We start from the raw sequence: 26,928 nt of genomic DNA, 5'->3' as shown, positions 1-26,928 counted from the left end.
AGAGGATATATGTGTCGGAGGTGGAGGGAACGAGGAGAAGTGGGAGACCAAATTGGAGGTGGAAAGATGGAGTGAAAAAGATTTTGTGTGATCGGGGCCTGAACATGCAGGAGGGTGAAAGGAGGGCAAGAAATATATATATATATATATATGAAGTCTGTTGGGGATGAGAGAGCTTGGGAAGTGAGTCAGTTGTTGTTCGCTGATGATACAGCGCTGGTGGCTGATTCATGTGAGAAACTGCAGAAGCTGGTGACTGAGTTTGGTAAAGTGTGTGAAAGAAGAAAGTTAAGAGTAAATGTGAATAAGAGCAAGGTTATTAGGTATAGTAGGGTTGAGGGTCAAGTCAATTGGGAGGTGAGTTTGCATGGAGAAAAACTGGAGGAAGTGAAGTGTTTTAGATATCTGGGAGTGGATCTGGCAGCGGATGGAACCATGGAAGCGGAAGTGGATCATAGGGTGGGGGAGGGGGCGAAAATTCTGGGAGCCTTGAAGAATGTGTGGAAGTCGAGAACATTATCTTGGAAAGCAAAAATGGGTACGTTTGAAGGAATAGTGGTTCCAACAATGTTGTATGGTTGCGAGGCGTGGGCTATGGATAGAGTTGTGTGCAGGAGGATGGATGTGCTGGAAATGAGATGTTTGAGGACAATGTGTGGTGTGAGGTGGTTTGATCGAGTAAGTAACGTAAGGGTAAGAGAGATGTGTGGAAATAAAAAGAGCGTGGTTGAGAGAGCAGAAGAGGGTGTTTTGAAATGGTTTGGGCACATGGAGAGAATGAGTGAGGAAAGATTGACCAAGAGGATATATGTGTCGGAGGTGGAGGGAACGAGGAGAAGAGGGAGACCAAATTGGAGGTGGAAAGATGGAGTGAAAAAGATTTTGTGTGATCGGGGCCTGAACATGCAGGAGGGTGAAAGGAGGGCAAGGAATAGAGTGAATTGGAGCGATGTGGTATATCGGGGTTGACGTGATGTCAGTGGATTGAATCGGGGCATGTGAAGCGTCTGGGGTAAACCATGGAAAGCTGTGTAGGTATGTATATTTGCGTGTGTGGACGTATGTATATACATGTGTATGGGGGTGGGTTGGGCCATTTCTTTCGTCTGTTTCCTTGCGCTACCTCGCAAACGCAGGAGACAGCGACAAAGCAAAAAAAAAAAAAAAAAAAAATATAAGGGGAGTGGGGGAGGAATGGGATGTATTTAGGGAAGCAGTGATGGCTTGTGCAAAAGATGCTTTTGGCATGAAAAGTGTGGGAGGTGGGCAGATTAGAAAGGGTAGTGAGTGGTGGGATGAAGAAATAAGATTATTAGTGAAAGATAAGAGAGAGGCATTTGGACAATTTTTGCAAGAAAATAATGCAACTGACTGGAAGATGTATAAAAGAAAGAGGCTGGAGGTACAGAGAAAGGTGCAAGAGGCAAAAAATAGGGCAAATGAGAGTTAGGGTGATAGAGTATCATCAAATTTGAGGGAGAATAAAAAGATGTTTTGGAAGGAGGTAAATAAAGTGTGTAAGACAAGGGAACAAATGGGAACATCAGTGAAGGGGGCTAATGGGGAGGTGATAACAAGTAGTGGTGTGTGAGGAGATGGAGTGAGTATTTTGAAGGTTTGTTGAATGTGTTTGATGATAGAGTGGCAGGTATAGGGTGTTTTGGTTGAGGTTGTGTGCAGAGTGAGAGGGTTAGGGAGAATGATTTGGTAAACTGAGAAGAGGTAGTAAAAGCTTTGCGGAAGATGAAAGCCGGCAAGGCAGTGGGTTTGGATGGTATTGCAGTGGAATTTATTAAAAAAGGGGGTGACTGTATTGTTGACTGGTTGGTAAGGTTATTTAATGTATGTGTGACTCATGTTGAGGTGCCTGAGGACTGGCAGAATGCTTGCATAGTGCCATTGTACAAAGGCAAAGGGGATCAGAGTGAGTGCTCAAATTACAGAGGTATAAGTTTGTTGAGTATTCCTGGGAAATAATATGGGAGGGTATTGATTGAGAGGGTGAAGGCATATACAGAGCATCAGATTGGGGAAGAGCAGTGTGGTTTCAGAAGTGGTAGAGGATGTGTGGATCAGGTGTTTGCTTTGAAAAATGTATGTGAGAAATGCTTAGAAAAGCAAGTGGATTTATATGTCGCATTTATGGATCTGGAGAAGGCATATGATAGACTTGATAGATTTGCTCTGTGGAAGGTATTAAGAATATATGGTGTGGGAGGTAAGTTGTTAGAAGCAGTGAAAAGTTCTTATCGAGGATGTAAGACATGTGTTTGTGTAGGAAGAGAGGAAAGTGATTGGTTCTCAGTGAATGTTGGTTTGTGGTAGGGGTGTGTGATGTCTCCATAGTTGTTTAATTTGTTTATGGATTGGGTTGTTAGGGAGGTGAATGCAAGAGTTTTGGAAAGAGGGTCAATTATGCAGTCTGTTGGGGATGAGAGAGCTTGGGAAGTGAGTCAGTTGTTGTTCACTGATGATACAGCGCTAGTGGATGATTCATGTGAGAAACTACAGAAGCTGGTAACTGAGTTTGGTAAAGTGTGTGAAAGAAGAAAGCTGAGAGTGAATGTGAATAAGAGCAAGGTTATTAGGTACATTAAGGTTGAGGGATAAGTCAGTTGGGAGGTAAGTTTGAATGGAGAAAAACTGGAGGAAGTGAAGTGTTTTAGATATCTGGGAGTGTATTTGGCAGTGGATGGAACCATGGAAGCGGAAGTGAATCATAGGATGGGGGAGGGAGAGCAAGTTCTGGGAGCGTTGGAAAATGTGTGGAAGTCAAGAACATTATCTTGGAAAGCAACAATGGGTATGTTTGAAGGAATAGTGGTTCCAGCAATGTTATATGGTTGTGAGGCATGGGCTGTAGTGAGAGTTGTGCTGAGGAAATTGGATGTGCTGGAAATGAGATGTTTCTGAGAGCAGTTAAGAATGTGTGGGAGAGAAAGTTATCTTGGAGAGCAAAAATGGGTATGTTTGAAGGAATAGTAGTTCCAACAATGTCATATTGTTGCGAGGCATGGGCTATAGATAGGGTTGCATGGAGGAGGGTTGATGTGTTGGAAATGAAATCCTTGAGGACAATATGTGGTGTGAAGTGGTTTGATCGAGTAAGTTATGAAAGAGTAAGAGAGATGTGTGATAATAAAAAGGGTTTGGTGCAGAGAGCAGAAGAGGGTGTGTTAAAATGGTTCTGACATACGGAAAGAATGAGTAAGGAAAGATTGACAAAGAGGATATTTGTGTCAGAGGTGGAGGGAACAATCTGATGCTCTGTACATGCCTTCACCCTCTCAATCAATACCCTCTCATATAATTTCCCACGAATACTCAACAAACTTATGCCTCTGTAGTTTGAACACTCACCTTTATCCCCTTTGCCTTTGTACATTGGCACTATGCATGCATACCGCCAATCCTCAGGCACTTCACCATGATCCATACATACAGTGAATATCCTTTGCCATCCAATCAACAACACAGTCAACCCCCTTTTTTGATGAATTCCACTACAGTACCATCCAAATGTGCCACATTTCCGGCTTTCATCTTCTGTAAAGCTTTCACTACCTCTTCTCTGTTTACCAAACCATTCTCCCTAACCCTCTCACTTCACACTCCTCCCTGACCAAAACACCCTATATCTGCCACTCTATCATCAAACACATTCAACAAACCTTCAAAAGTTTTTATCAAGAGTGTAAGGCTTGTGTATGAGTAGGAAGAGAGGAGAATGAATTGTTTCAAGTGAAGTTTGGTAAGTGGTAGAGGTGTCTGATGTCACCATGATTGTTAAATTATTTATGGATGAGGGAGATGAATGTGAGAGTCTTGGAGAGAGAGGCAAGTATCCAATCTGTATGTGATGAGAGGGCCTAGGAAGTGAGTCAATTGTTGCTTGCTGATGATACAGAACTGGTGGCAGATCCAAGTGAGAAACTGCAAAAGTTGGGGATAGAGTTTGGAAGAGTGTGTAAAGGGAGAAAGTTGAGATTTTGAATAAAGCAATGTTATTAATTTCAGTAGGTTTGAAGGACAGGTTAGTTAGGATGTGAGTTTGAATGGAGAAAAATTGGAGGGAGTGAAGTGTTTTAGATATCTATTAGTGGACTTGGCAGTTATGGAATATTCTCTTTAAAGTTTCTTTATTCCTCCTTTCTTATGTAGGTATACTCATTCTTTGCTGTCATATACCTGTCAAATGCTGGCTGGCTGGAATGCCTTCTGTATTTGCACCATTCCACATCTGAAAGCTCCGTTGCCTTTTGTCATCTTTTCTCAGACTGGTCCTTCCTCTTTCTTACTTTTCCCCTCTGTATTTGAGGCTTGAGTTACCAATATCCTCTCCATTGTAAATTTCACAGAACCTCTCACCACAAAGCCCTGGTTTTTGGCTCCTGAATGCCATTTTCCAATCAACATTACAATGGAAATGATTGAGGTTTGTGTAGTGTCTTTGATTATATCTTCCCTTATGTTTTGTCTCACGCCTGCTCTTTTAATGTCCTCATTTATGACAAAGTCATATTTGAGCATTACATGATCACTTCTTCCACTAATTGTCATATATGATATTCTCAGTATCCTTGTTAGTGTGTATGTGTGGCTAAGATTAAACAATGATGGTGTAATATTGTATCTCCATGATTCCTTGTCACCATGAGAATACAAATTCCTCAAGGCTGTCTCTGTAATTGAAATCCCCCATTATTTGTACTTAACTGTTTCTGAGAAGTGAATGTTTCACTGCTTTTTTACCATCCTAATTTTTTCCTTCATTGTTGTCATTGTATGTTTGTTCTGGGAAGTAGTACTTGCTAAGCAGTCACCTACCAGGTAGGTATATTACCAGTACTATCCACCTGGGTATCAGGAGTGTTAGTAACACCTGCTTAGTGCACCAGCACTTCACTGGTTGTCAAGTGCACTCCTCTGATCCAGTTAGCCATCTTTCTTTCTGCCTCCGCCACTTGTGGACTATGGGCATTCTGTCCACAAACATGCAGTCTTTCCTTGTCATACATAACGCTTGACAACACGACTCACACAGCTTATTCATTGTAGCTCTAGATTTTCCTGTGGTGAGCACTATGTGCTAGCTCTGCCTTGTGGCAAAATGGTTGGAGTAATAGATAGAATTATTAGGTAGAAACATGTAGGCAGGAGCATTAGGTAGAAACGTTACATAAAAGTAGTTGGTAGGAACATTAGGCAGGAACATTACGTAGCTATAGTCATTAGGAACATTAAGTAGGAGCCTATGCAAACACTACATTAGATTTGCCCTCTGCCAGTGGCCTGTTAAGGGTGAGGCACTAAATGCTTAGAAGTAGCATTAGAGTTCACTGGTTATGGAGACTGTTGTCATGGCCACCACCTTGAGGGAGGTCCGGTTGGGAACAGGCCTCCGAGATGTAGATAGATAGATGGATAGATTTGTTTTGGATTGTTGCAGTTATTTGGGGAATTACATATGATTTTAATGCCACTATACACTTCTTCCTTACTGTTACTCTTCCCATTGTGTATAGTTTCAATGGGTCATCTTCCAGGATTTCTTGAAAGTTTTTTCATAATTGATTTTCGTTTTCCCTGTTAGCAAGGTAGTGCCAGGAACAGATGGAGAATGGCTGCATCTGCTCACATCCATTCTCTACCTCTCGTGAGTTGCACCAAAATCACAGCTCCCTACCTACAACCAGGCTTCGCAGATCATTCCATGGTTTACTGCGGATGCTTTGCATGCCTTAGTGCAGTCCATTGATAGCACATTGACCCCAGTATACCACATTGTTCCAGTTCACTTTCACTTTATTTCTGCATGGCTTCCTTGAAACTTAAGCATATATTTTATTAAGAGGGCAGATCCTCCTCTTCCTTTGCCCTGTCTCTTTCTTTCCTTGCTATCATGTATCCTTCTGGGCAGAACTAATGGGTTCTTAACTCCGACAATGTCAGGTGCTCTGTCCCTTATCTTATCCTTGAATTCCAGCTCTTTACCTCTAACTGGTAATCCATCATCATTTGAAAATGACATTTCCATTGCCTAAAACTCCTTCCCTCTCCTCAGTGTTGGCAGGTCTGCTCCGTCCTCTTGCCTCATGTGGTGTGTCGAGTTTTTTGCTTTCTGACTGTACTTTTTGCATCTTTCCTTCTCTTCCTGTGATTTACTACATTTGATAAATATTCCACTGAGTTCCACCTTGCTTTTAAGGTTCTTAGTTTTCCTAAGTACATCCTGGCTTAATAACTTCATGACAAATGTAACCACAACTGTTTGCCTTCTTACATATTGGTTATAACCACCAACTCTTCTCTTTTATTTTATCATGGAAATTGCATCTGGCAATCCCATAGCCTCTAGCAGTCTTTCAAAATGCATTCCGTATTCTTTCCTCTTTGTTCCTTATCTGGTGTAAGATCTTAGAATTACACTGGTCAATAACCAGTTTTCATCACACATGGCTTGTGGTGTACTTTAAGTAGTTTTGGATGTTGATTTTGAAAATTCAGTCTAATTTCTTGTATCACATCCACTTTCCATGAATGATTTGGCACTGTCAAAAGATAAAGCTGAACTTTTAGCATATGTCTGCTCAAGAAGGACGCTTGCTCAACTTATTTCAGGAAAGGAGTCAGACTTACTTCTCATTTTTCCAAGGATGTGCCGCTCTGTTTTTCGCACCAACATTGACTCATTATTCCACTGCTTTTCCTAAGAGCATGCTCCCTCTCAGTGGCGCTTGTTGTTCAACTCATCTAAGAGAAGTCTGAAAGCGGTGCTACTCCGTAATGGGAACAAGAAACCCTACATTCCTGTTGGGCATTCACTGCACATGAAAGAGTGTTATAAGAACATGTAGGCACTCCTAGATGCCATAGAATTCAAAAATTACAACTGGAAAGTATGTGGGGACTTGAAAGTGATCAGTATGCTGTTGGGAATGCCGTTAGGATTCACAAAGTACTGCTGTTTTTTATGCCTATGGGATAGTCAAGCAACTTCCGGGCATCGTTTGGAATTGGACTGACCTCAGTGAAGATCATATGAACCAGGAATTTTGAGCGTCCAGGATAAGCCTCTGGTTGATCCACAAAATGTTCTTCTTCTCCTTCCCCACATAAAGTTTGGTCTCATGAAGCAACTTGTGAAAATACTAGCCAAGAGAAGCTCGAAAGGATTCTAGTATTTAGTGGAAAAATTACTGAAGATCACTGAGGCCAAGTTGAAAGAAGGCATCTTCATCACTGCAGATAAAGGAACTTCTGAAAGACCACTATTTCAGCACTCATCTTGATGACTTGGAGCTGGAGGCCTGGAACTCTTTTGGTTGGCTTTGTGAAAATTTCTTGGGAAACATTAAGATCAATGGATTTTGAAAGTGGCGTGAAAAGACTTCTAAAATCCTATGGAATGTAGGATTTTGCTCTAGGTGCATTTCCTCCATTCACATCTGGATGTTTTTGCGGAGAACCTTGGAGCAGTGTCTGATGAACAAGGATAGTGCTTCCATTAGGACATCAGCATGATGGAGTATTGACAACAGGGTTTCTGGAATGGAGGAATGCTTTTAGATTACTGCTAGATGTTATACAGGGATGAACTTGAGTCACAGCACCATAGGTGGTCCAAAGATCAGCGCTTTTAGCTTGGGAAGAGCACCATAGAAGGTTAAAAGCATAATGTTTTTTAGCTTGTCCTTCTGGATAGTATCTTCTTTGAATGCCTTTTACCTAGGAACACTGAATTTTTGCAATAAAAAGTTTGAACTGGTACAAATATTATCATTTACCTTTGCCCATGCATCATGTATTTGCAGTCGAGCTGAAAAAGTTGTATCCATGGAAAGAAAATGTGACATGTACTGAAACGAACTAAAAATTCGTAATCTGCATCAGAAATAGGTCTAAACAAGTTACAATGCATCCTTGATGAGAGAAAAGGTTCACTTTTGTTGACCAGTGTTATCAGTGATTTATATCTCAGACTCCTACATTACTAATCTTTTTCATTTGGTCCCACCCATATTTCAGCTAGATCCCTCTTTTTTAAAAGTTTCCCCATCTGTTTCTGACATTCTCTGTAAGCTCTCTAATAGCTTACAAGCACTGGTTTTGTGTGCATAGCTTACAAATATTGGTTATGTGTGCAGTGTAGTTTTCTAAACCTTCCATCATCTAGCCTATAAACTTCCTTGATTCCTTCATCTCTACCAGTGCATATAATTCTTTCAGTCACTTCTCTTGATTTCCAGTGTACCATTGTTTGGATGATCTTCTTCACTCTTCATGCTGTACATCTGTTGATCTACAGCCAAAATTTCTCCTAAACTTTCCAGCCCACTGCTGCCAATAGTTTTTCTGTGTGTGTTAGTCCTTTCATGTCACTGAACACCTGCTGATATCACTCCCTCTGCACTTCAATTCCCTGTTTTCAGTAGGTTCTACATGTGCTTTAGTCCTTTTCTCAAGCTGAAAAGCTGTTGATATAGTTTTCTGTGATCTTACCATTTTTTACTATTGACTTCTTTGCTATTTTCAGAGTTAGAGAGCTCCATATCAGTAAAACCAGACAGCTTTGTTGTCCAGAAACAGCAGTTTCAGATGTTTGGAATAATGGGTAAAATTATCATATCCTATGACAACAAACTTTTGATAGTACTTTGATTATAGAAACCTGTTTCACAGTGCATGTGAGGCATTGGAATATGGCCATCCAGAATATGCGAATCATCCAAAATACAAGGCATGGCACGAACAGGCCATGAAGGTGAAGAAGCGGAAGCAGTGGAAAAGGCGTCTTTTTACCTACATTCACCAGGATAATTATCAGTATCAGGTAAGAAGCCAATGACACCTTACTGATTATTAGCCTGACTTCTTTAATCTTTTTAGCAGTACATGGTACATTACTGCCTTCCCAAAGGATAACTTTAGTACACCAAAAACTTACTATCTGAATTTTGGTAAAATAACCCAGAAAAATTTGACACACCAAAACAACTCTCAAACAGTTGTAATAAAAAGAGAAGGAATCTTATAATGACACATATACGATGTGAAGGCAGACCACAGCTGAGAGAGTGACAAGGAAGGAAAGACAGTTCTTCCAGCTGGCAGACATAACCATGTCTAAAAGTCCGAAGTGTCTCATATTACATTTATATACTACTAGCAATATGCTAGACACCAAAACAACTTTGAAACAGCAAAAAAATTTTATGTAAAATCAACTTATGGCAAAACTTGTGATTGAGAATGGGGAGTGGAGGGCAGCCATATATATTTATGGAGTAAATCCATGTAGCAAAGACAGTCATGTTTTAAGGCTTCTGGTTTATGTTTGCATTTCCAGTAGTGTCTATAAATCTTGCAAACACACTTTTACAGACACTCCCTGATTTACAGAAGACTTGACATGTAGAAATCTGACTTTACACGAATTATCCAATAACTCAAATACAGTAATTTTTAATACACAGAAAAATTTATGTTAATAATGGAAAAGCTAAGAAGAGCATGGAGGAATGTGGCAGAAGGTTGTGTTTATTGGACTACCTTTTCCCCCCAGGTGTATATCTTACATAAGAAGTAATGCAGTTACAGTGGTTCCATGGGCATTTCTGATATATTATTTGAGAACTTTTAGTGTAAATGTCACTCTGTTGCTATCTATGAAATGGATAAATTACTAACTTTGCAGATGGCAGATCAGGTTCAACATTGTGTGCTCATGGTGATACAAGTGAAGGCTAGAAATCTCTTCGAAGACATTAAAGGAAAGTACAGTAATCCTGTTGCACAATTTGTGGCTGGTCATGGCCAGTTTAGTAGATTTAAGGCTCTTGCTAATTTTCATAATGTTAAAGTGAGTGGTGAGGATGCAAGTGTTGATATGGATGGAGCAAATAAATATCCTGATGAACTGAAAGAAATTATTGATGAAAGTGGATACTCAGCATATCAAATATTCAATGTTACTAAGACTTTTTTTTTTTTTTGGTGGGAGGGAGCCTGAGAGGACCTAAATGGATAGAGAGGAAAAGACCATACCTGGATTTAAGACTGCAAAAGATCACTTAATTGCTCTTGTTTGAAGCTAATGCAGTGCGAGATCACATGCTTAAACCACTGCTAGTTTATCAGTCAGAAAACCCTAGAGAATTGAAGGATATCAGTAAAGCTACCCTTCCTGAGTATTTTTCTGCACGCCCAAAAGCTTGGGTCACAGTTGCCATCTTTGGGAACAGGTTCATTTAGTTTTATTCGTGTGAAAAGATGTTGTGAGGAGGACACACCATTCAGCATTCTGCTAATGATCATCAGTGCCCCTGGGTGTCCAGCACATTTGATTGATTTTCACCTGAACATGAAAGTAGTGTTCTTGCTACCCAGCACTACTGAATGGCTTCAACCAATGGACCAGGGAGCTGTTGCTAACTTTAGAAAATATTACTCCTACCAGCCCTTTGCCATAGCTTGAAAGGCCACCTAGAGAGATCCTGAGATGGCTCTGTATGAATACTGAAAGTACTTCAACATTTATAAAGGTATTCAAAATACTGTATTACAAAACCCTGGGCAGAAGTTACTCAAATGTTTTGATGGTGTTTGGAAAAATATGTGCACCTAGTAAGTCCTCGGATGTAGAGGCTTTGTGAATGATGAGATCTACAAGGATTAACCGAGAAGATTATGAAGCCAGTAGAGGAGCTTGAGCTAGAGATGGATGCTGCTGATATTTATGAGCTCCTACAATCTCAGAGGACTGAACTGTCGAACAAAGACTTCATGCAGTCAAAGAACCATGATGGTTTACCACTTAGGAGATGGTCATTGCGTTTCATGAAATAGCATCAGCAGTGACACACTTTGAGAAGATGGATCTGAATGCCTTAAGATTTTTAAATGTACGTAGAGGAATTGATGGGACACTGGCCTGCTATAGAGGGATATACAAGGATAAAAAAGAGCCACTGTCCAATCATCTCCTATTAGGTTTATGGGGAAGACCGTGAATGGCTTGCTCCACCCAAGTCTCCAGACCTGCCCTTGCAACCCACAACCACTGATGTTGACCATGATGATGTGATCCCTATCTCCTCTCCATCTTTCTCATCTAAAGATTAAGTTCTTTGTCATCCTCAACAAAAAGTCCACCTTCACAGCATTTGAGCATGACCAAGATTAAGGTAAATGGATTTTTTTTAGTTTGATAATTTTTCTCTCATGCTCCTTTTTTGTAGTTTGTGATGTCTTTCCCTTATTTCTGTTGGTCTTTGTGGTGGTGTTTTAAGTGTGTTGGTGTTGCAGTCTGGAGTTTGGGGAGTTGTAGATGTTGTAAGTGTGGTGAGCAAGTATAGCGCAATGTGCAGCAAATAATAGCAATAGAAAATAGGAGCCCATGCAGCTATTCCAGATGATGGGATTTCAGATGAAATTATATGGTTTTCCACTTGTGAAAATATCGACTTATACACTGTCATAGGGAATTTAACCCTTACATAGGTTGGGGAGTGTCTGTATTGTATATCATCAGTGAAAATAAAGGTAAATAGCTGCAAACTGACTGTAAAACTTGAGTGATGGAATGAGAGATATAGTCACCATTGGCTAGCAGATTTTAACATCTCATTATTTTTTCATATGAATGTCTTTATCATGGCCTTAAGCAGCTTTTAGCAACCATAGCAACCTGAATCACATGCTCTTAAAGATTTTTTCTTTTCTTTTCTTTTAAACTATTCGCCATTTCCCGTGTTAGCGAGGTAGCATTAAGAACAGAGGACTGGGCCTTTGAGGGAATACCCTCACCTGGCCCAATTCTCTGTTCCTTCTTTTTTTTTGGGGGGGGGGGGGGAATCAACGAGAGGGGAGGATTTCCAGCCCCCCGCTCCCTCCCCTTTTAGTCGCCTTCTACGACACGCAGGGAATACGTGGGAAGTATTCTTAATCCCCTATCCTCTTAAAGATGCTACGCTTAAAGTGTTGAAAGTAGGGTCCCACAGGGAAGTGTGAAGTGGACAAAATTTGGGTCTTGCATGGAAAGAGGTAAAGACATGTCTTTTGCATTAAGTATTTGCATGTTCATGCTGATTCAGTTCGTTTTTCTTGTTGATTTCACAGCTTAGAATCATAAAAGAACAAGTTGTCATATATGCATAAAACTGTCCAAGAATGATTTTAAGAAAACCATTCTGTAAGTGAATAGATATGAATTGTGATGTATGAACCTCAATTGGCAGATAGACAATAAAATACTTTCTGTTCTTCTTTCTTTCTTTCTTTTAAACTATTCGCCATTTCCCGCATTAGCGAGGTAGCATTAAGAACAGAGGACTGGGCCTTTGAGGGAATACCCTCACCTGGCCCAATTCTCTATTCCTTCTTTTGGAAAATTAAGAAAAAAAAACGAGAGGGGAGGATTTCCAGCCCCCCGCTCCCTCCCCTTTTAGTCGCCTTCTACGACACGCAGGGAATACGTGGGAAGTATTCTTAATCCCCTATCCCCTATCTGTTCTTATCTAATATACTATCAATCTTCTTACTACTTCATACATGATTGCCATTTCCTGCATAAGCAAAGTTGCGCCAGGAATATACAAAGAAAGGTCACTTCTGCTCATATCCATTCTCTAGCTGTCATGTCTAAAGCACTGAAACCACAGCTCTCCATCCATAACTAGGTCCCACACAACTTTCCATGGTTTACCCTGGATGCTTCACATGCACTGGTTTAGTACAATGACAGCACATTGACCCTAGTATGCCACATCATTCCAATTTCACTCTTTCTTGTCCAGACTTTTCACCCTCTTGCATATTCAGACCCCATCACTCAAAATCTTTTTCACTCCATCCTTCCTTCTCCATTTTGGTTTCCCTGATCTCCATGTTCTCTTGACTTCCGACACATGTATCCTCTTTGTCAGCCTTTCCTTGCTCATTCTCTTTATATGTCCTAACCATTGCAGCATGCCCTCTTCTGTTCTCTCAGCCATACTCTTTTTATTACCACACCTCTTTCTTACCCTTTCATAACTTAATCAAACTTCCCATGCATTCCTCATGTGTCGTAAAAGGTGACTAAAGGGGACGGGAGTGGGGGGCCAGAAACCCTCCCCTCCTTGTATTTTAACTTTCTAAGAGGGGAAACAGAAGAAGGAGTCACGTGGGGAGTGCTCATCCTCCTTGAAGGCTCAGATTGGGTGCCTAAATGTGTGTGGATGTAACCAAGATGAGGAAAAAGGATAGATAGGTAGGATGTTTGAGGAAAGGAACCTGGATGTTTTGGCTCTGAGTGAAACGAAGCTCAGGGGTAAAGGGGAAGAGTGGTTTGGGAATGTCTTGGGAGTAAAGTCAGGAGTTAGTGAGAGGACAAGAGCAAGGGAAGAAGTAGCACTACTCCTGAAACAGGAGTTGTGGGAGTATGTGATAGAGTGTAAGAATGTAAATTCTAGATTGATATGGGTAAAACTGAAAGTTGATGGAGAGAGATGGGTGATTATTGGTGCATATGCACCTGGGCATGAGAGGAAAGATCATGAGAGGCAAGTGTTTTGGGAGTAGTTCAATGAATGTGTTAGTGGTTTTGATGCACAAGAGCGGGTTCTAGTGATGGGTGATTTGAATGCAAAGGTGAGTAATGTGGCAGTTAAGGGAATAATTGGTATACATGGGGTGTTCAGTGTTGTAAATGGAAATGGTGAAGAGCTTGTAGATTTATGTGCTGATAAAGGACTGGTGATCGGGAATACCTGGTTTAAAAAGCGAGTTATACATAAGTATACATATGTAAGTAGGAGAGATGGCCAGGGAGTGTTATTGGATTACGAGTTAATTGATAGGCACGCGAAAGAGAGCCTTTTGGATGTTAATGTGCTGAGAGGTGCAACTGGAGGGATGTCTGATCATTATCTTGTGGAGGCGAAGGTGAAGATTTGTAGGTGTTTTCAGAAAAGAAGAGAGAATGTTGGGGTGAAGAGAGTGGTGAGAGTAAGTGAGCTTGGGAAAAAGACTTGTGTAAGGAAGTACCAGGAGAGGCTGAGTACAGGATGGAAAAAGGTGAGAACAAAGAAGGTAAGGGGAGTGGGGGAGGAATGGGATGTATTTAGGTAAGCAGTGATGGCTTGTGCAAAAGATGCTTGTGGCATGAGAAGCGTGGGAGGTGGGTTGATTAGAAAGGGTAGTGAGTGTTGGGATGAAGAAGTAAGATTATTAGTGAAAGATAAGAGAGAGGCATTTGGACGATTTTTGCAGGGAAATAATGCAAATGAGTGGGCGATGTATAAAAGAAAGAGGCAGGATGTCAAGAGAAAGGTGCAAGAGGTGAAAAAGAGGGCAAGTGAGAGTTGGGGTGAGAGAGTATCATTAAATTTTAGGGAGGATAAAAAGATGTTTTGGAAGGAGGTAAATAAAGTGTGTAAGACAAGGGAGCAAATGGGAACTTCAGTGAAGGGGGCTAATGGGGAGGTGATAACAATTAGTGGTGATGTGAGAAGGAGATGGAGTGATTATTTTGAAGGTTTGTTGAATGTGTTTGATGATAGAGTGGCAGATATAGGGTGTTTTGGTCGAGGTGGTGTGCAAAGTGATAAGGTTAGGGAAAATGATTGGTAAACAGAGAAGAGGTAGTAAAAGCTTTGCGGAGATGAAAGCCGGCAAGGCAGTAGGTTTGGATGGTATTGCAGTGGAAGCTATTAAAAAAGGGGGTGACTGTATTGTTGACTGGTTGGTAAGGTTATTTGATGTATGTATGACTCATGGTGAGGTGCCTGAGGATTGGTGGAATGCTTGCATAGTGCCATTGTACAAAGGCAAAGGTGATAAGAGTGAGTGCTCAAATTACAGAGGTATAAGTTTGTTGAGTATTCCTGATAAATTATATGGGAGGGTATTGATTGAGAGGGTGAAGGCATGTACAGAGCATCAGATTGGGGAAGAGCAGTGTGGTTTCAGAAGTGGTAGAGGATATGTGGATCAGGTGTTTGCTTTGAAGAATGTATGTGAGAAATACTTAGAAAAGCAAATGGATTTGTATGTAGCATTTATGGATCTGGAGAAGGCATATGATAGAGTTGATAGAGATGCTCTGTGGAAGGTATTAAGAATATATGGTGTGGGAGGAAAGTTGTTAGAAGCAGTGAAAAGTTTTTATCGAGGATGTAAGGCATGTGTACGTGTAGGAAGAGAGGAAAGTGATTGGTTCTCAGTGAATGTAGGTTTGCGGCAGGGGTGTGTGATGTCTCCATGGTTGTTTAATTTGTTTATGGATGGGGTTGTTAGGGAGGTAAATGCAAGAGTTTTGGAAAGAGGGGCAAGTATGAAGTCTGTTGGGGATAAGAGAGCTTGGGAAGTGAGTCAGTTGTTGTTCGCTGATGATACAGCGCTGGTGGCTGATTCATGTGAGAAACTGCAGAAGCTGGTGACTGAGTTTGGTAAAGTGTGTGGAAGAAGAAAGTTAAGAGTAAATGTGAATAATAGCAAGGTTATTAGGTACAGTAGGGTTGAGGGTCAAGTCAATTGGGAGGTGAGTTTGAATGGAGAGGGACTGGAGGAAGTGAAGTGTTTTAGATATCTGGGAGTGGATCTGGCAGCGGATGGAACCATGGAAGCGGAAGTGGATCATAGGGTGGGGGAGGGGGCGAAAATTCTGGGGGCCTTGAAGAATGTGTGGAAGTCGAGAACATTATCTCGGAAAGCAAAAATGGGTATGTTTGAAGGAATAGTGGTTCCAACAATGTTGTATGGTTGCGAGGCGTGGGCTATGGATAGAGTTGTGCGCAGGAGGATGGATGTGCTGGAAATGAGATGTTTGAGGACAATGTGTGGTGTGAGGTGGTTTGATCGAGTGAGTAACGTAAGGGTAAGAGAGATGTGTGGAAATAAAAAGAGCGTGGTTGAGAGAGCAGAAGAGGGTGTTTTGAGGTGGTTTGGGCACATGGAGAGAATGAGTGAGGAAAGATTGACCAAGAGGATATATGTGTCGGAGGTGGAGGGAACGAGGAGAAGAGGGAGACCAAATTGGAGGTGGAAAGATGGAGTGAAAAAGATTTTGTGTGATCGGGGCCTGAACATGCAGGAGGGTGAAAGGAGGGCAAGGAATAGAGTGAATTGGAGCGATGTTTTATACCGGGGTTGACGTGATGTCAGTGGATTGAATCAAGGCATGTGAAGCGTCTGGGGTAAACCATGGAAAGCTGGGTAGGTATGTATATTTGCGTGTGTGGACGTATGTATATACATGTGTATGGGGGGGGGTTGGGCCTTTTCTTTCGTCTGTTTCCTTGCGCTGCCTCGCAAACGCGGGACACAGCGACAAAGTATGATAAAAAAAATATAAATATAAAAAATATATATATAATTTTTTTTTTTTTTTTTTCTTTTTCCAAAAGAGGGAACAGAGAAGGGGCCCAGGTGAGGATATTCCCTCAAGGGCCCAGTCCTCTGTTCTCAACGCTACCTCGCTAATGCGGGAAATGGCAAATAGTATGAAAGAAAAGAAAGAATATATATATATATATATATATATATATATATATATATATATATATATATATATATATATATATATATATATATTATCCCTGGGGATAGGGGAGAAAGAATACTTCCCACGTATTCCCTGCGTGTCGTAGAAGGCGACTAAAAGGGGAGGGAGCGGGTGGCTGGAAATCCTCTCCTCTCACTTTTTTTTTTTTTTTTTTTTTTTTTTTTTTTTTTTTTTTCCAAAAGAGGGAACAGAGAAGGGGCCCAGGTGAGGATATTCCCTCAATGGCCCAGTCCTCTGTTCTCAACGCTACCTCGCTAATGCGGGAAATGGCGAATAGTATGAAAGAAAGAAAAATATATATATATATATATATATATATATATATATATATATATATATATATTATCCCTGGGGATAGGGGAGAAAGAATACTTCCCACGTATTCCCTGCGTGTCGTAGAAGGCGACTAAAAGGGGAGGGAGCGGGGGGCTGGAAATCCTCCCCTCTCGTTTTTTTTTGATTTTCCAAAAGAAGGAACAGAGAACGAGGCCAGGTGGGGATATTCCCTCAGAGGCCCAGTCCTCTGTTCTTAACGCTACCTTGCTAATGCGGGAAATGGCAAATAGTATGAAAGAAAGATATATATATATATATATATATATATATATATATATATATATATATAGATGCTCTGTGGAAGGAATTAAGAATATATGGTGTGGGAGGCAAGTTGTTAGAAGTAGTGAAAAGTTTTTATCGAGGATGTAAGGCATGTGTACATGTAGGAAGAGAGGAAAGTGATTGGTTCTCAGTGAATGTAGGTTTGCGGCAGGGGTGTGTGATGTCTCCATGGTTGTTTAATTTGTTTATGGATGGGGTTGTTAGGGAGATGAATGCAAGAGTTTTGGAAAGAGGGTCAAGTATGAAGTCTGTTGGGGATGAGAGAGCTTGGGAAGTGAGTCAGTTGTTGTTCGCTGATGATACAGCGCTGGTGGCTGATTCATGTGAGAAACTGCAGAAGCTGGTGACTGAGTTTGGTAAAGTGTGTGAAAGAAGAAAGTTAAGAGTAAATGTGAATAAGAGCAAGGTTATTAGGTACAGTAGGGTTGAGGGTCAAGTCAATTGGGAGGTGAGTTTGAATGGAGAAAAACTGGAGGAAGTGAAGTGTTTTAGATATCTGGGAGTGGATCTGGCAGCGGATGGAACCATGGAAGCGGAAGTGGATCATAGGGTGGGGGAGGGGGCGAAAATTCTGGGAGCCTTGAAGAATGTGTGGAAGTCGAGAACATTATCTCGGAAAGCAAAAATGGGTATGTTTGAAGGAATAGTGGTTCCAACAATGTTGTATGGTTGCGAGGCGTGGGCTATGGATAGAGTTGTGTGTAGGAGGATGGATGTGCTGGAAATGAGATGTTTGAGGACATTGTGTGGTGTGAGGTGGTTTGATCGAGTAAGTAACGTAAGGGTAAGAGAGTTGTGTGGAAATAAAAAGAGCATGGTTGAGAGAGCAGAAGAGGGTATTTTGAAATGGTTTGGGCACATGGAGAGAATGAGTGAGGAAAGATTGACCAAGAGAATATATGTGTCGGAGGTGGAGGGAACGAGGAGAAGAGGGAGACCAAATTGGGGGTGGAAAGATGGAGTGAAAAAGATTTTGTGTGATCGGGGCCTGAACATGCAGGAGGGTGAAAGGCGGGCAAGGAATAGAGTGAATTGGAGCGATGTGGTATACCGGCGTTGACGTGCTGTCAGTGGATTGAATCAAGGCATGTGAAGCGTCTGGGGTAAACCATGGAAAGCTGTGTAGGTATGTATATTTGCGTGTGTGGACGTATGTATATACATGTGTATGGGGGTGGGTTGGGCCATTTCTTTCGTCTGTTTCCTTGCGCTACCTCGCAAATGCGGGAGACAGCGACAAAGTATAATAAAAAATATATATATATATATATATATATATATATATATATATATATATATATATATATATATGTATATATATATATATATATATATATATATATATATATATGATACAGCGCTGGTGGCTGATTCATGTGAGAAACTGCAGAAGCTGGTGACTGAGTTTGGTAAAGTGTGTGAAAGAAGAAATTTAGGAGTAAATGTGAATAAGAGCAAGGTAATTAGGTACAGTAGGGTTGAGGGTTAAGTCAATTGGGAGGTAAGTTTGAATGGAGAAAAACTGGATGAAGTAAAGTGTTTTAGATATCTGGGAGTGGATCTGGCAGCGAATGGAACCATGGAAGCGGAAGTGGATCATAGGGTGGGGGAGGGGGCGAAAATTCTGGCAGCCTTGAAGAATGTGTGGAAGTCGATAACATTATCTCGGAAAGCAAAAATGGCTATGTTTGAAAGAATAGTGGTTCCAACAATGTTGTATGGTTGCGAGGCGTGGGCTATGGATAGAGTTGTGCGCAGGAGGATGGATATGCTGGAAATGAGATGTTTGATGACAATGTGTGGTGTGAGGTGGTTTGATCGAGTAAGTAACGTAAGGGTAAGAGAGATGTGTGGAAATAAAAAGAGCGTGGTTGAGAGAGCAGAAGAGGGTGTTTTGAAAAGGTTTGAGCACATGGAGAGAATGAGTGAGGAAAGATTGACCAAGAGGATATATGTGTCGGAGGTGGAGGGAACGAGGAGAAGTGGGAGACCAAATTGGAGGTGGAAGGATGGAGTGAAAAAGATTTTATGTGATCGGGGCTTGAACATGCAGGAGGGTGAAAGGAGGGCAAGGAATAGAGTGAATTGGATCGATGTGGTATACCGGGGTTGACGTGCTGTCAGTGGATTGAATCAGGGCATGTAAAGCGTCTGGGGTAAACCATGGATAGCTGTGTAGGTATGTATATTTGCGTGTGTGGACGTATGTATATACATGTGTATGGGGGTGGGTTGGGCCATTTCTTTCGTCTGTTTCTTTGCGCTATCTCGCAAACGCAGGAGACAGTGACAAAGCAAAGAAAAAAAATATATAAATATATATTCGTTCTTTCTTTTAAACTTTTCGCCATTTCCCGCGTTAGCGAGGTAGCGTTAAGAACAGAGGACTGGGCCTTTTTTGGAATATCCTCACCTGGCCCCCTCTGTTCCTTCTTTTGGAAAATTAAGAAAAAAAAAAAATGAGAGGGGAGGATTTCCAGCCCCCCGCTCCCTCCCCTTTTAGTCGCCTTCTACGACACGCAGGGAATACGTGGGAAGTATTCTTAATCCCCTATCCCCAGTATATATATATATTTATTTATTTAATTTGCTTTGTCGCTGTCTCCCGCGTTTGCGAGGTAGCGCAAGGAAACAGACGAAAGAAATGGCCCAACCCACCCTCATACACAAGTATATACATACACGTCCATCCACTCAAATATACATACCTATACATCTCAATGTACACATATATATATACACACACAGACATATACATATATACACATGTATATAATTCATACTGTCTGCCTTTATTTATTACCATCGGCACCCTGCCACACATGGAATAACATCCCCCTCCCCCCTCATGTGTGCGAGGTAGCGCTAGGAAAAGACAACAAAGGCTCCATTCGTTCACACTCAGTCTCTAGCTGTCATGTAATAATGCCCGAAACCACAGCTCCCTTTCCACATCCAGGCCCTACAGGAAAGTTGCGAACCCATGTAATTTGTGTATTCCAGGATAGGATTAATGCACTTTTCCATATTTAGGCTGTCATCATTGTCCTTACTGTTTATGGCTCTTGACTTAGATATCTTTCCATTAGTTCCTTCATTTATATTGAGGGCAACTTTTTACTATTAGTCCAAATGTGAAATTCTGAATTCCTTTTAAATATCACCAACATGTCCTTTTCAGCATAGTCTATCAATTTCTTTTGTAAGTCTTTCAAAGTTCTAGGAGAGGTTTACAGCTCCTTTCCATCTTTATCAAATTGTAGTTTTACAAGTTTTTCCTGACAGACCTCTGTCATTGCTGCCTCTGCCATGATGCTGGTCACATCGACTTAGCAAAGACCTGTTGCTTCTTCACTTCAACCCAAAACACTTTATCATTTTTCCATTAGCCTTGTATAATTTTATAGCAATTATGGCAATAGGGAGGTAAGAATTCTACCCATATATTTCCTGCATGTTGTAAGAGATAAGCAACAGGAGTGGTAAAAAGCTGTTGGAAACCCTCTCCTTCTGTATTACCACTTTTTATAAACAAGTACAGAAGAAAGGACCAAGTGAGGTATTGTCCTTAATGGCTCAGGCTAGCATTTGAGTGTGCTTGGGAGTAACTAGGGTGAAAAGAAGGGAAAGAAACATGGATGTTTTGGCTCTGATTGCTCATCTAAGTTGAAGGGTTCAGAAATGTTTGGGAGTCATAGTCTGGCATCGGTGAGAAGGCAAACAAAAGTGAAGTTAAAGATATAATACTTGACACTTTAAAGGGTGGAACACTAACCCCCTCTTGACATTTCACAAGGTGGAATACTAACCCCCACTTGACATTTCACAAGGTGGAATACTAACCCCCACTTGACATTTCAGAAGGTGGAAAACTAACACCTGCCATTTACTAATCACTGCATTACTGAAATAAATCCTAGAAAGTCCCAGGAATTTATTGTTAGTTATGCTGATAGTATTTTGTACACAAAAAGCATGCTGTGAAATGAAGACCCCTCTTAACTACACTCACACATTGACTGTGGTAGCCTTAGCCGTATCATTTCTGCAGAAAAAACCAAGTTGTTCAATAAACGAATTAGTAATGGTATGAGTAGACCATCTGAAGAGAGAATTGATGAAAACCCCATTAACTATGTCTCATCCTTAACATACCTTGATATTTCAGTCCCACATGATGCAGCTTCAGTGCAAAAACTAAATCAACTAAATGTATAGATAGACTGAGAGATCTCAGTGTCGTTGCAGGGTACAATTATGATTATAGTACAAATATCAGAATTGTTAATATGATGTACTTGGCTTTTATAAGGTCTTAGGTAGAATAGTATGCACCAGCTTTAGTCTTGCTTAACAATAAAGGTATTAATAGACTTGGAAATATGCAAAATATAGTTTAAGAATCTTACTTGGATGCCTGAAGACCACTAAACACTAAAGTACTTGACTTGCAGAAGAACATGGTGTGCTCAGACTAAGGACAGAATGTAGTACTCTTCATAACTCCCAGATCTATAAATGTTTATCAGACTTTCTTCTTTCACTACATAGGGCTTTGCAAACTCTATACTTACACTCTGTTTCCCTTCAAACATCATTTCTTTATTTTTAAACTTGCATTCAGGTGTTTATGCTTACACACATCACAAAACACAATTACAACCTTCTGTAACTTCTCTTCACTCTCAGCAAACACAGAATGATCTGCAAACATGTTCATCACTAGCCACCATAACTTACCACCACCTTTGTCTCCCTTACTAACCTTATGGTTCACTTCAGCTTCCAAAGCTCCATCTACTGCCATGTCCACTCCTTGGAATCTAAACTACCCCACTTCCTTCAGGCTCATTCCATTCAAACTAACTCTAACCAAACTCTCTTTTTGGTTAAACTTCATTATCTTATTCACAACTCCCTTTTATTTCACACTTCCAGACTTAGGCACCAGCTTCTGCAGTTTTTCATTTGAGTCTGCCTCTAGCCATTTCATCTGCACACAGTGAGATGTTACAGAAAGTTAAGTTGAAATTTCAGGTTTAGTATATTAATTGGATGATTGAGTCAGGAATACATGTATTAGATAAGTAAATCAAAGGGAGATGTAGTTCATTTGTGAGTGAAAATAGAAGCAGGATATAAGAGAAGAAAAGATTACAGCATTCATATCAAGTAATTTTGATTATCAACTTTTTTTTACTAGGAAATATAAATAATCACATACAAATGATGTACCGTAAAACAGCTTTATTTCATGACTTGCCCAGTATTCTGTTAACACTGTATTTCATGACAGGCACATTATGCTTTTAACCATATACATCGTGACACACCCAGTATGCTGTTACAGTTATATTTTGTGACAGGCCCAGTATGTTATTACCATTGTATTTCATGACTGACCCAGTATGCTGTAACCACTATATTTCTTGACAGGCCCAGTATGCTGTTACTACTTCAAAAAGACATGAACAAGACTGTTGGATAAGGCAGAGGAAAAACATGACAAGTGCAGGGTGAGTAGGATGGATAGCTTCAGCATCTGTTCTATATCATAAGTATGAAAATTTCAAAATATTTTGATCCTGCAGATATTTTATGAATGTAAATTTGTAAGGTTAAATGAAACAAAGGCCCTTTGTGAGTAATGTAATTAGCCATTGACTGTTATCCATATGTCTCTTCATTAACATATTGCTTATGTCTTATCTCATATACCAAGAGACCAGCAAGTTAAAGCATTGGACTTTATTAGAAAAATAGATTTGAGATATATTGAAGTAATGCTGATCTGTACTTATACACATCATTCTTACATTTACAAAAGAATACTTCCCACGCATTCCCTGTGTGTCGTAGAAGGTGACTAAAGGGGATGGGAGCAGGGGGCTAGAAACCCTCCCCTCCTTGTATATTAACTTTCTAAAAGGGGAAACAGAAGAAGGAGTGATGTGGGGAGTGCTCATCCTCTTTGAATGCTCAGATTGGGGTGTCTAAATGTGTATGGATGTAACCAAGATGAGAAAAAAGGAAAGATAGGTAGTATGTTTGAGGAAAGGAACTTGGATGTTTTGGCGAAGCTCAAGGGTAAAGGTTAAGAGTGGTTTGGAAATGTCTTGGGAGTAAAGTCAGGGGTTGGTGAGAGGACAAGAGCAAAGGAAGGAGTAGCACTACTCCTTCAGCAGGAGTTGTGGGAGTATGTGATAGAGTGAAGGAAAGTAAACTTTAGATTCATATGGGTAAAAGTGAAAGTGGATGGAGAGAGATGGGTGATTATTGGTGCCCATGCACCTGGTCATGAGAAGAAAGATCATGAGAGGCAAGTGTTTTGGGAGCAGCTGAATGAGTGTGTTAGCAGCTTTGATGAACCATACCAGGTTATGGTGATGGGTGATTTGAATGCAAAGGTGAGTAATGTGACAGTTGAGGGTATAATTGCTGTACTTGGCGTGTTCAGTGTTGTAGATTTGTGTGCTGAAAAAGGAGTGGTGATTGGGAGTACATGGTTTTAAAAAGAAAGATATGCATAAGTATACGTATGTAAGTAAGAGAGATGGCCAGAGAGCGTTATTGGATTAAGTGTTAATTGATAGGCACGCGAAAGAGAGACTTTTGTATGTTAATACGCTGAGAGGGGCAACTGGGGGATGTCTGACCATTATCATGTGGAGGCGAAGGTGAAGATATGTAGAGGTTTTCAGAAGAGAGAATTTTGGGGTGAAGAGTGGTGGGAGTAAGTGAGCTTGGAAAGGAGACTTGTGTGAGGAAGTACCAGGAGAGATTGAGTGCAGAATGGAAAAAGGTGAGAGCAAATGACGTAAGGGGAGTGGGGGAGAAATGGGATGGATTTAGGGAAGCAGTGATGGCTTGTGCAAAAGATGCCTATGGCATGAGAAGCATGGGAGGTGGGCAGATTTGAAAGGGTAGTGAGAATGTGGGATGAAGAAGTAAGATTATTAGTGAAAGAGAAGAGAGAGGCATTTGGACAATTTTTGCAGGGAAATAGTGCAAATGACTGGGAGATATATAAAAGGAAGAGGCAAGAGCTCAAGAGAAAGATGCAAGAGGTGAAAAAGAGGGCAAATGAGAGTTGGGGTGAGAGAGTATCATCAAATTTTAGGGAGAATAAAAAGACCGGGTTATAGTGATGGGTGATTTGAATGCAAAGGTGAGTCATGTGGCAGTTGAGGGAATAATTGGTATACATGGAGAGTTCAGTGTTGTAAATGGAAATGGTGAAGAGCTTGTAGATTTATGTGCTGAAAAAGGACTGGTGATTGGGAATACCTGGTTTAAAAAGCGAGATATACATAAGTATACGTATGTAAGTAGGAGAGATGGCCAGAGAGCGTTATTGGATTACGTGTTAATTGATAGACGCACGAAAGAGAGACTTTTGGATGTTAATGTGCTGAGAGGTGCAACTGGAGGGATGTCTGATCAGTATCTTGTGGAGGCGAAGGTGAAGATTTGTGGGGGTTTTCAGAAAAGAAGAGAGAATGTTGGGGTGAAGAGAGTAGTGAGAGTAAGTGAGTTTGGGAAGGAGACTTGTGTGAGGAAGTACCAGGAGAAACTGAGTACAGAATGGAAAAAGGTGAGAACAAAGGAGGTAGGGGGAGTGGGGGAGGAATGGAATGTATTTAGGGAATCAGTGATGGCTTGCGCAAAAGATGCTTGTGGCATCGGAAGCGTGGGAGGTGGGTTGATTAGAAAAGGTAGTGAGTGGTGGGATGAAGAAGTAAGATTATTAGTGAAAGAGAAGAGGAAGGCATTTGGAAAATTTTTGCAGGGAAAGAATGCAAATGAGTGGGAGAGGTATAAAAGAAAGAGACAGGAGGTCAAGAGAAAGGTGCAAGAGGTGAAAAAGAGGGCAAATGAGAGTTGGGGTGAGAGAGTATCATTAAATTTCAGGGAGAATAAAAAGATGTTCTGGAAGGAGGTAAATAAAGTGCGTAAGATAAGGGAGCAAATGGGAACTTCAGTGAAGGGGGCTAATGGGGAGGTGATAACAAGTAGTGGTGATGTGAGAAGGAGATGGAGTGAGTATTTTTAAGGTTTGTTGAATGTGTTTGATGATAGAGTGGCAGATATAGGGTGTTTTGGTCGAGGTGGTGTGCAAAGCGGGAGGGTTAGGGAAAATGATTTGGTAAATAGAGAAGAGGTAGTAAAAGCTTTGCGGAAGATGAAAGCCGGCAAGGCAGCAGGTTTGGATGGTATTGCAGTGGAATCTATTAAAAAAGGGGGTGACTGTATTGTTGACTGGTTGGTAAGGTTATTTAATGTATGTATGACTCATGGTGAGGTGCCTGAGGATTGGCGGAATGGGTGCATAGTGCCATTGTGCAAAGGCAAAGGGGATAAGAGTGAGTGCTCAAATTACAGAGGTATAAGTTTGTTGAGTATTCCTGGTAAATTATATGGGAGGGTATTGATTGAGAGGGCGAAGGCATGTACAGAGCATCAGATTGGGGAAGAGCAGTGTGGTTTCAGAAGTGGTAGAGGATGTGTGGATCAGGTGTTTGCTTTGAAGAATATATGTGAAAAATACTTAGGAAAACAAATGGATTTGTATGTAGCATTTATGGATCTGGAGAAGGCTTATGATAGAGTTGATAGAGATGCTCTGTGGAAGGTATTAAGAATATATGGTGTGGGAGGCAAGTTGTTGGAAGCAGTGAAAAGTTTTTATCGAGGATGTAAGGCCTGTGTACGTGTAGGAAGAGAGGAAAGTGATTGGTTCTCAGTGAATGTAGGTTTGCGGCAGGGGTGTGTGATGTCTCCATGGTTGTTTAATTTGTTTATGGATGGGGTTGTTAGGGAGGTGAATGCAAGAGTTTTGGAAAGAGGGGCAAATATGCAGTCTGTTGTGGATGAGAGAGCTTGGGAAGTGAGTCAGTTGTTGTTCGCTGATGATACAGCTCTGGTGGCTGATTCATGTAAGAAACTGCAGAAGCTGGTGACTGAGTTTGTTAAAGTGTGTGAAAGAAGAAAGTAAAGAGTAAATGTGAATAAGAGCAAGGTTATTAGGTACAGTAGGGTTGAGGGGCAAGTCAACTGGGAGGTAAGTTTGAATGGAGAAAAACTGGAGGAAGTAAAGTGTTTTAGATATCTGGGAGTGGATCTGGCAGTGGATGGAACCATGGAAGCGGAAGTGAATCATAGGTTGGGGCAGGGGGTGAAAATCCTGAGAGCCTTGAAGAATGTTTGGATGTCGAGAACATTGTCTCGGAAAGCAAAAATGGGTATGTTTGAAGGAATAGTGGTTCCAACAATGTTGTATGGTTGCGAGGCGTGGGCTATGGATAGAGTTGTGAGCAGGGTGGATGTGCTGGAAATGAGATGTTTGAGGACAATATGTGGTGTGAGGTGGTTTGATCGAGTAAGTAATGTAAGGGTAAGAGAGATGTGTGGAAATAAAAAGAGTGTGGTTGAGAGAGCAGAAGAGGGTGTTTTGAAATGGTTTGGTCACATGGAGAGAATGAGTAAGGAAAGATTGACCAAGAGGATATACGTGTCAGAGGTGGAGGGAACGAGAAGTGGGAGACCAAATTGGAGGTGGAAAGATGGAGTGAAAAAGATTTTGAGTGATCGGGGCCTGAACATGCAGGAGGGTGAAAGGCGGGCAAGGAATAGAGTGAATTGGAACGATGTGGTATACCGCGGTCGACGTGCTGTCAATGGATTGAACCAGGGCTTGTGAAGCGTCTGGGGTAAACCATGGAAAGTTGTGTGGGGCCTGGATGTGGAAAGGGAGCTGTGGT

At 41.0% G+C, this 26,928-nt stretch overlaps 1 protein-coding gene across 3 annotated transcripts in view; it reads left to right on the top strand.

Annotated features, from left to right (window-relative positions):
• LOC139754814 (tectonic-like complex member MKS1) overlaps nucleotides 1-26,928 on the top strand; it is a 199,236-nt gene that overhangs the window by 59,873 nt on the left and 112,435 nt on the right. For all 3 annotated transcript variants that reach the window (XM_071672658.1, XM_071672656.1, XM_071672659.1), the window contains exons 4-5: nucleotides 8,683-8,833; nucleotides 22,604-22,683. In XM_071672658.1, coding sequence (XP_071528759.1) covers nucleotides 8,683-8,833; nucleotides 22,604-22,683 — 231 coding nt within the window. The remainder of the gene's footprint in view (nucleotides 1-8,682; nucleotides 8,834-22,603; nucleotides 22,684-26,928) is intronic.

Source organism: Panulirus ornatus, chromosome 17 (assembly GCF_036320965.1).
Source record: "Panulirus ornatus isolate Po-2019 chromosome 17, ASM3632096v1, whole genome shotgun sequence".
NCBI classification, from domain to species: domain Eukaryota; kingdom Metazoa; phylum Arthropoda; class Malacostraca; order Decapoda; family Palinuridae; genus Panulirus; species Panulirus ornatus.
The sequence above is the reverse complement of the archived record's forward strand: the minus strand, read 5'-3'. Positions and strand labels throughout refer to the sequence as shown.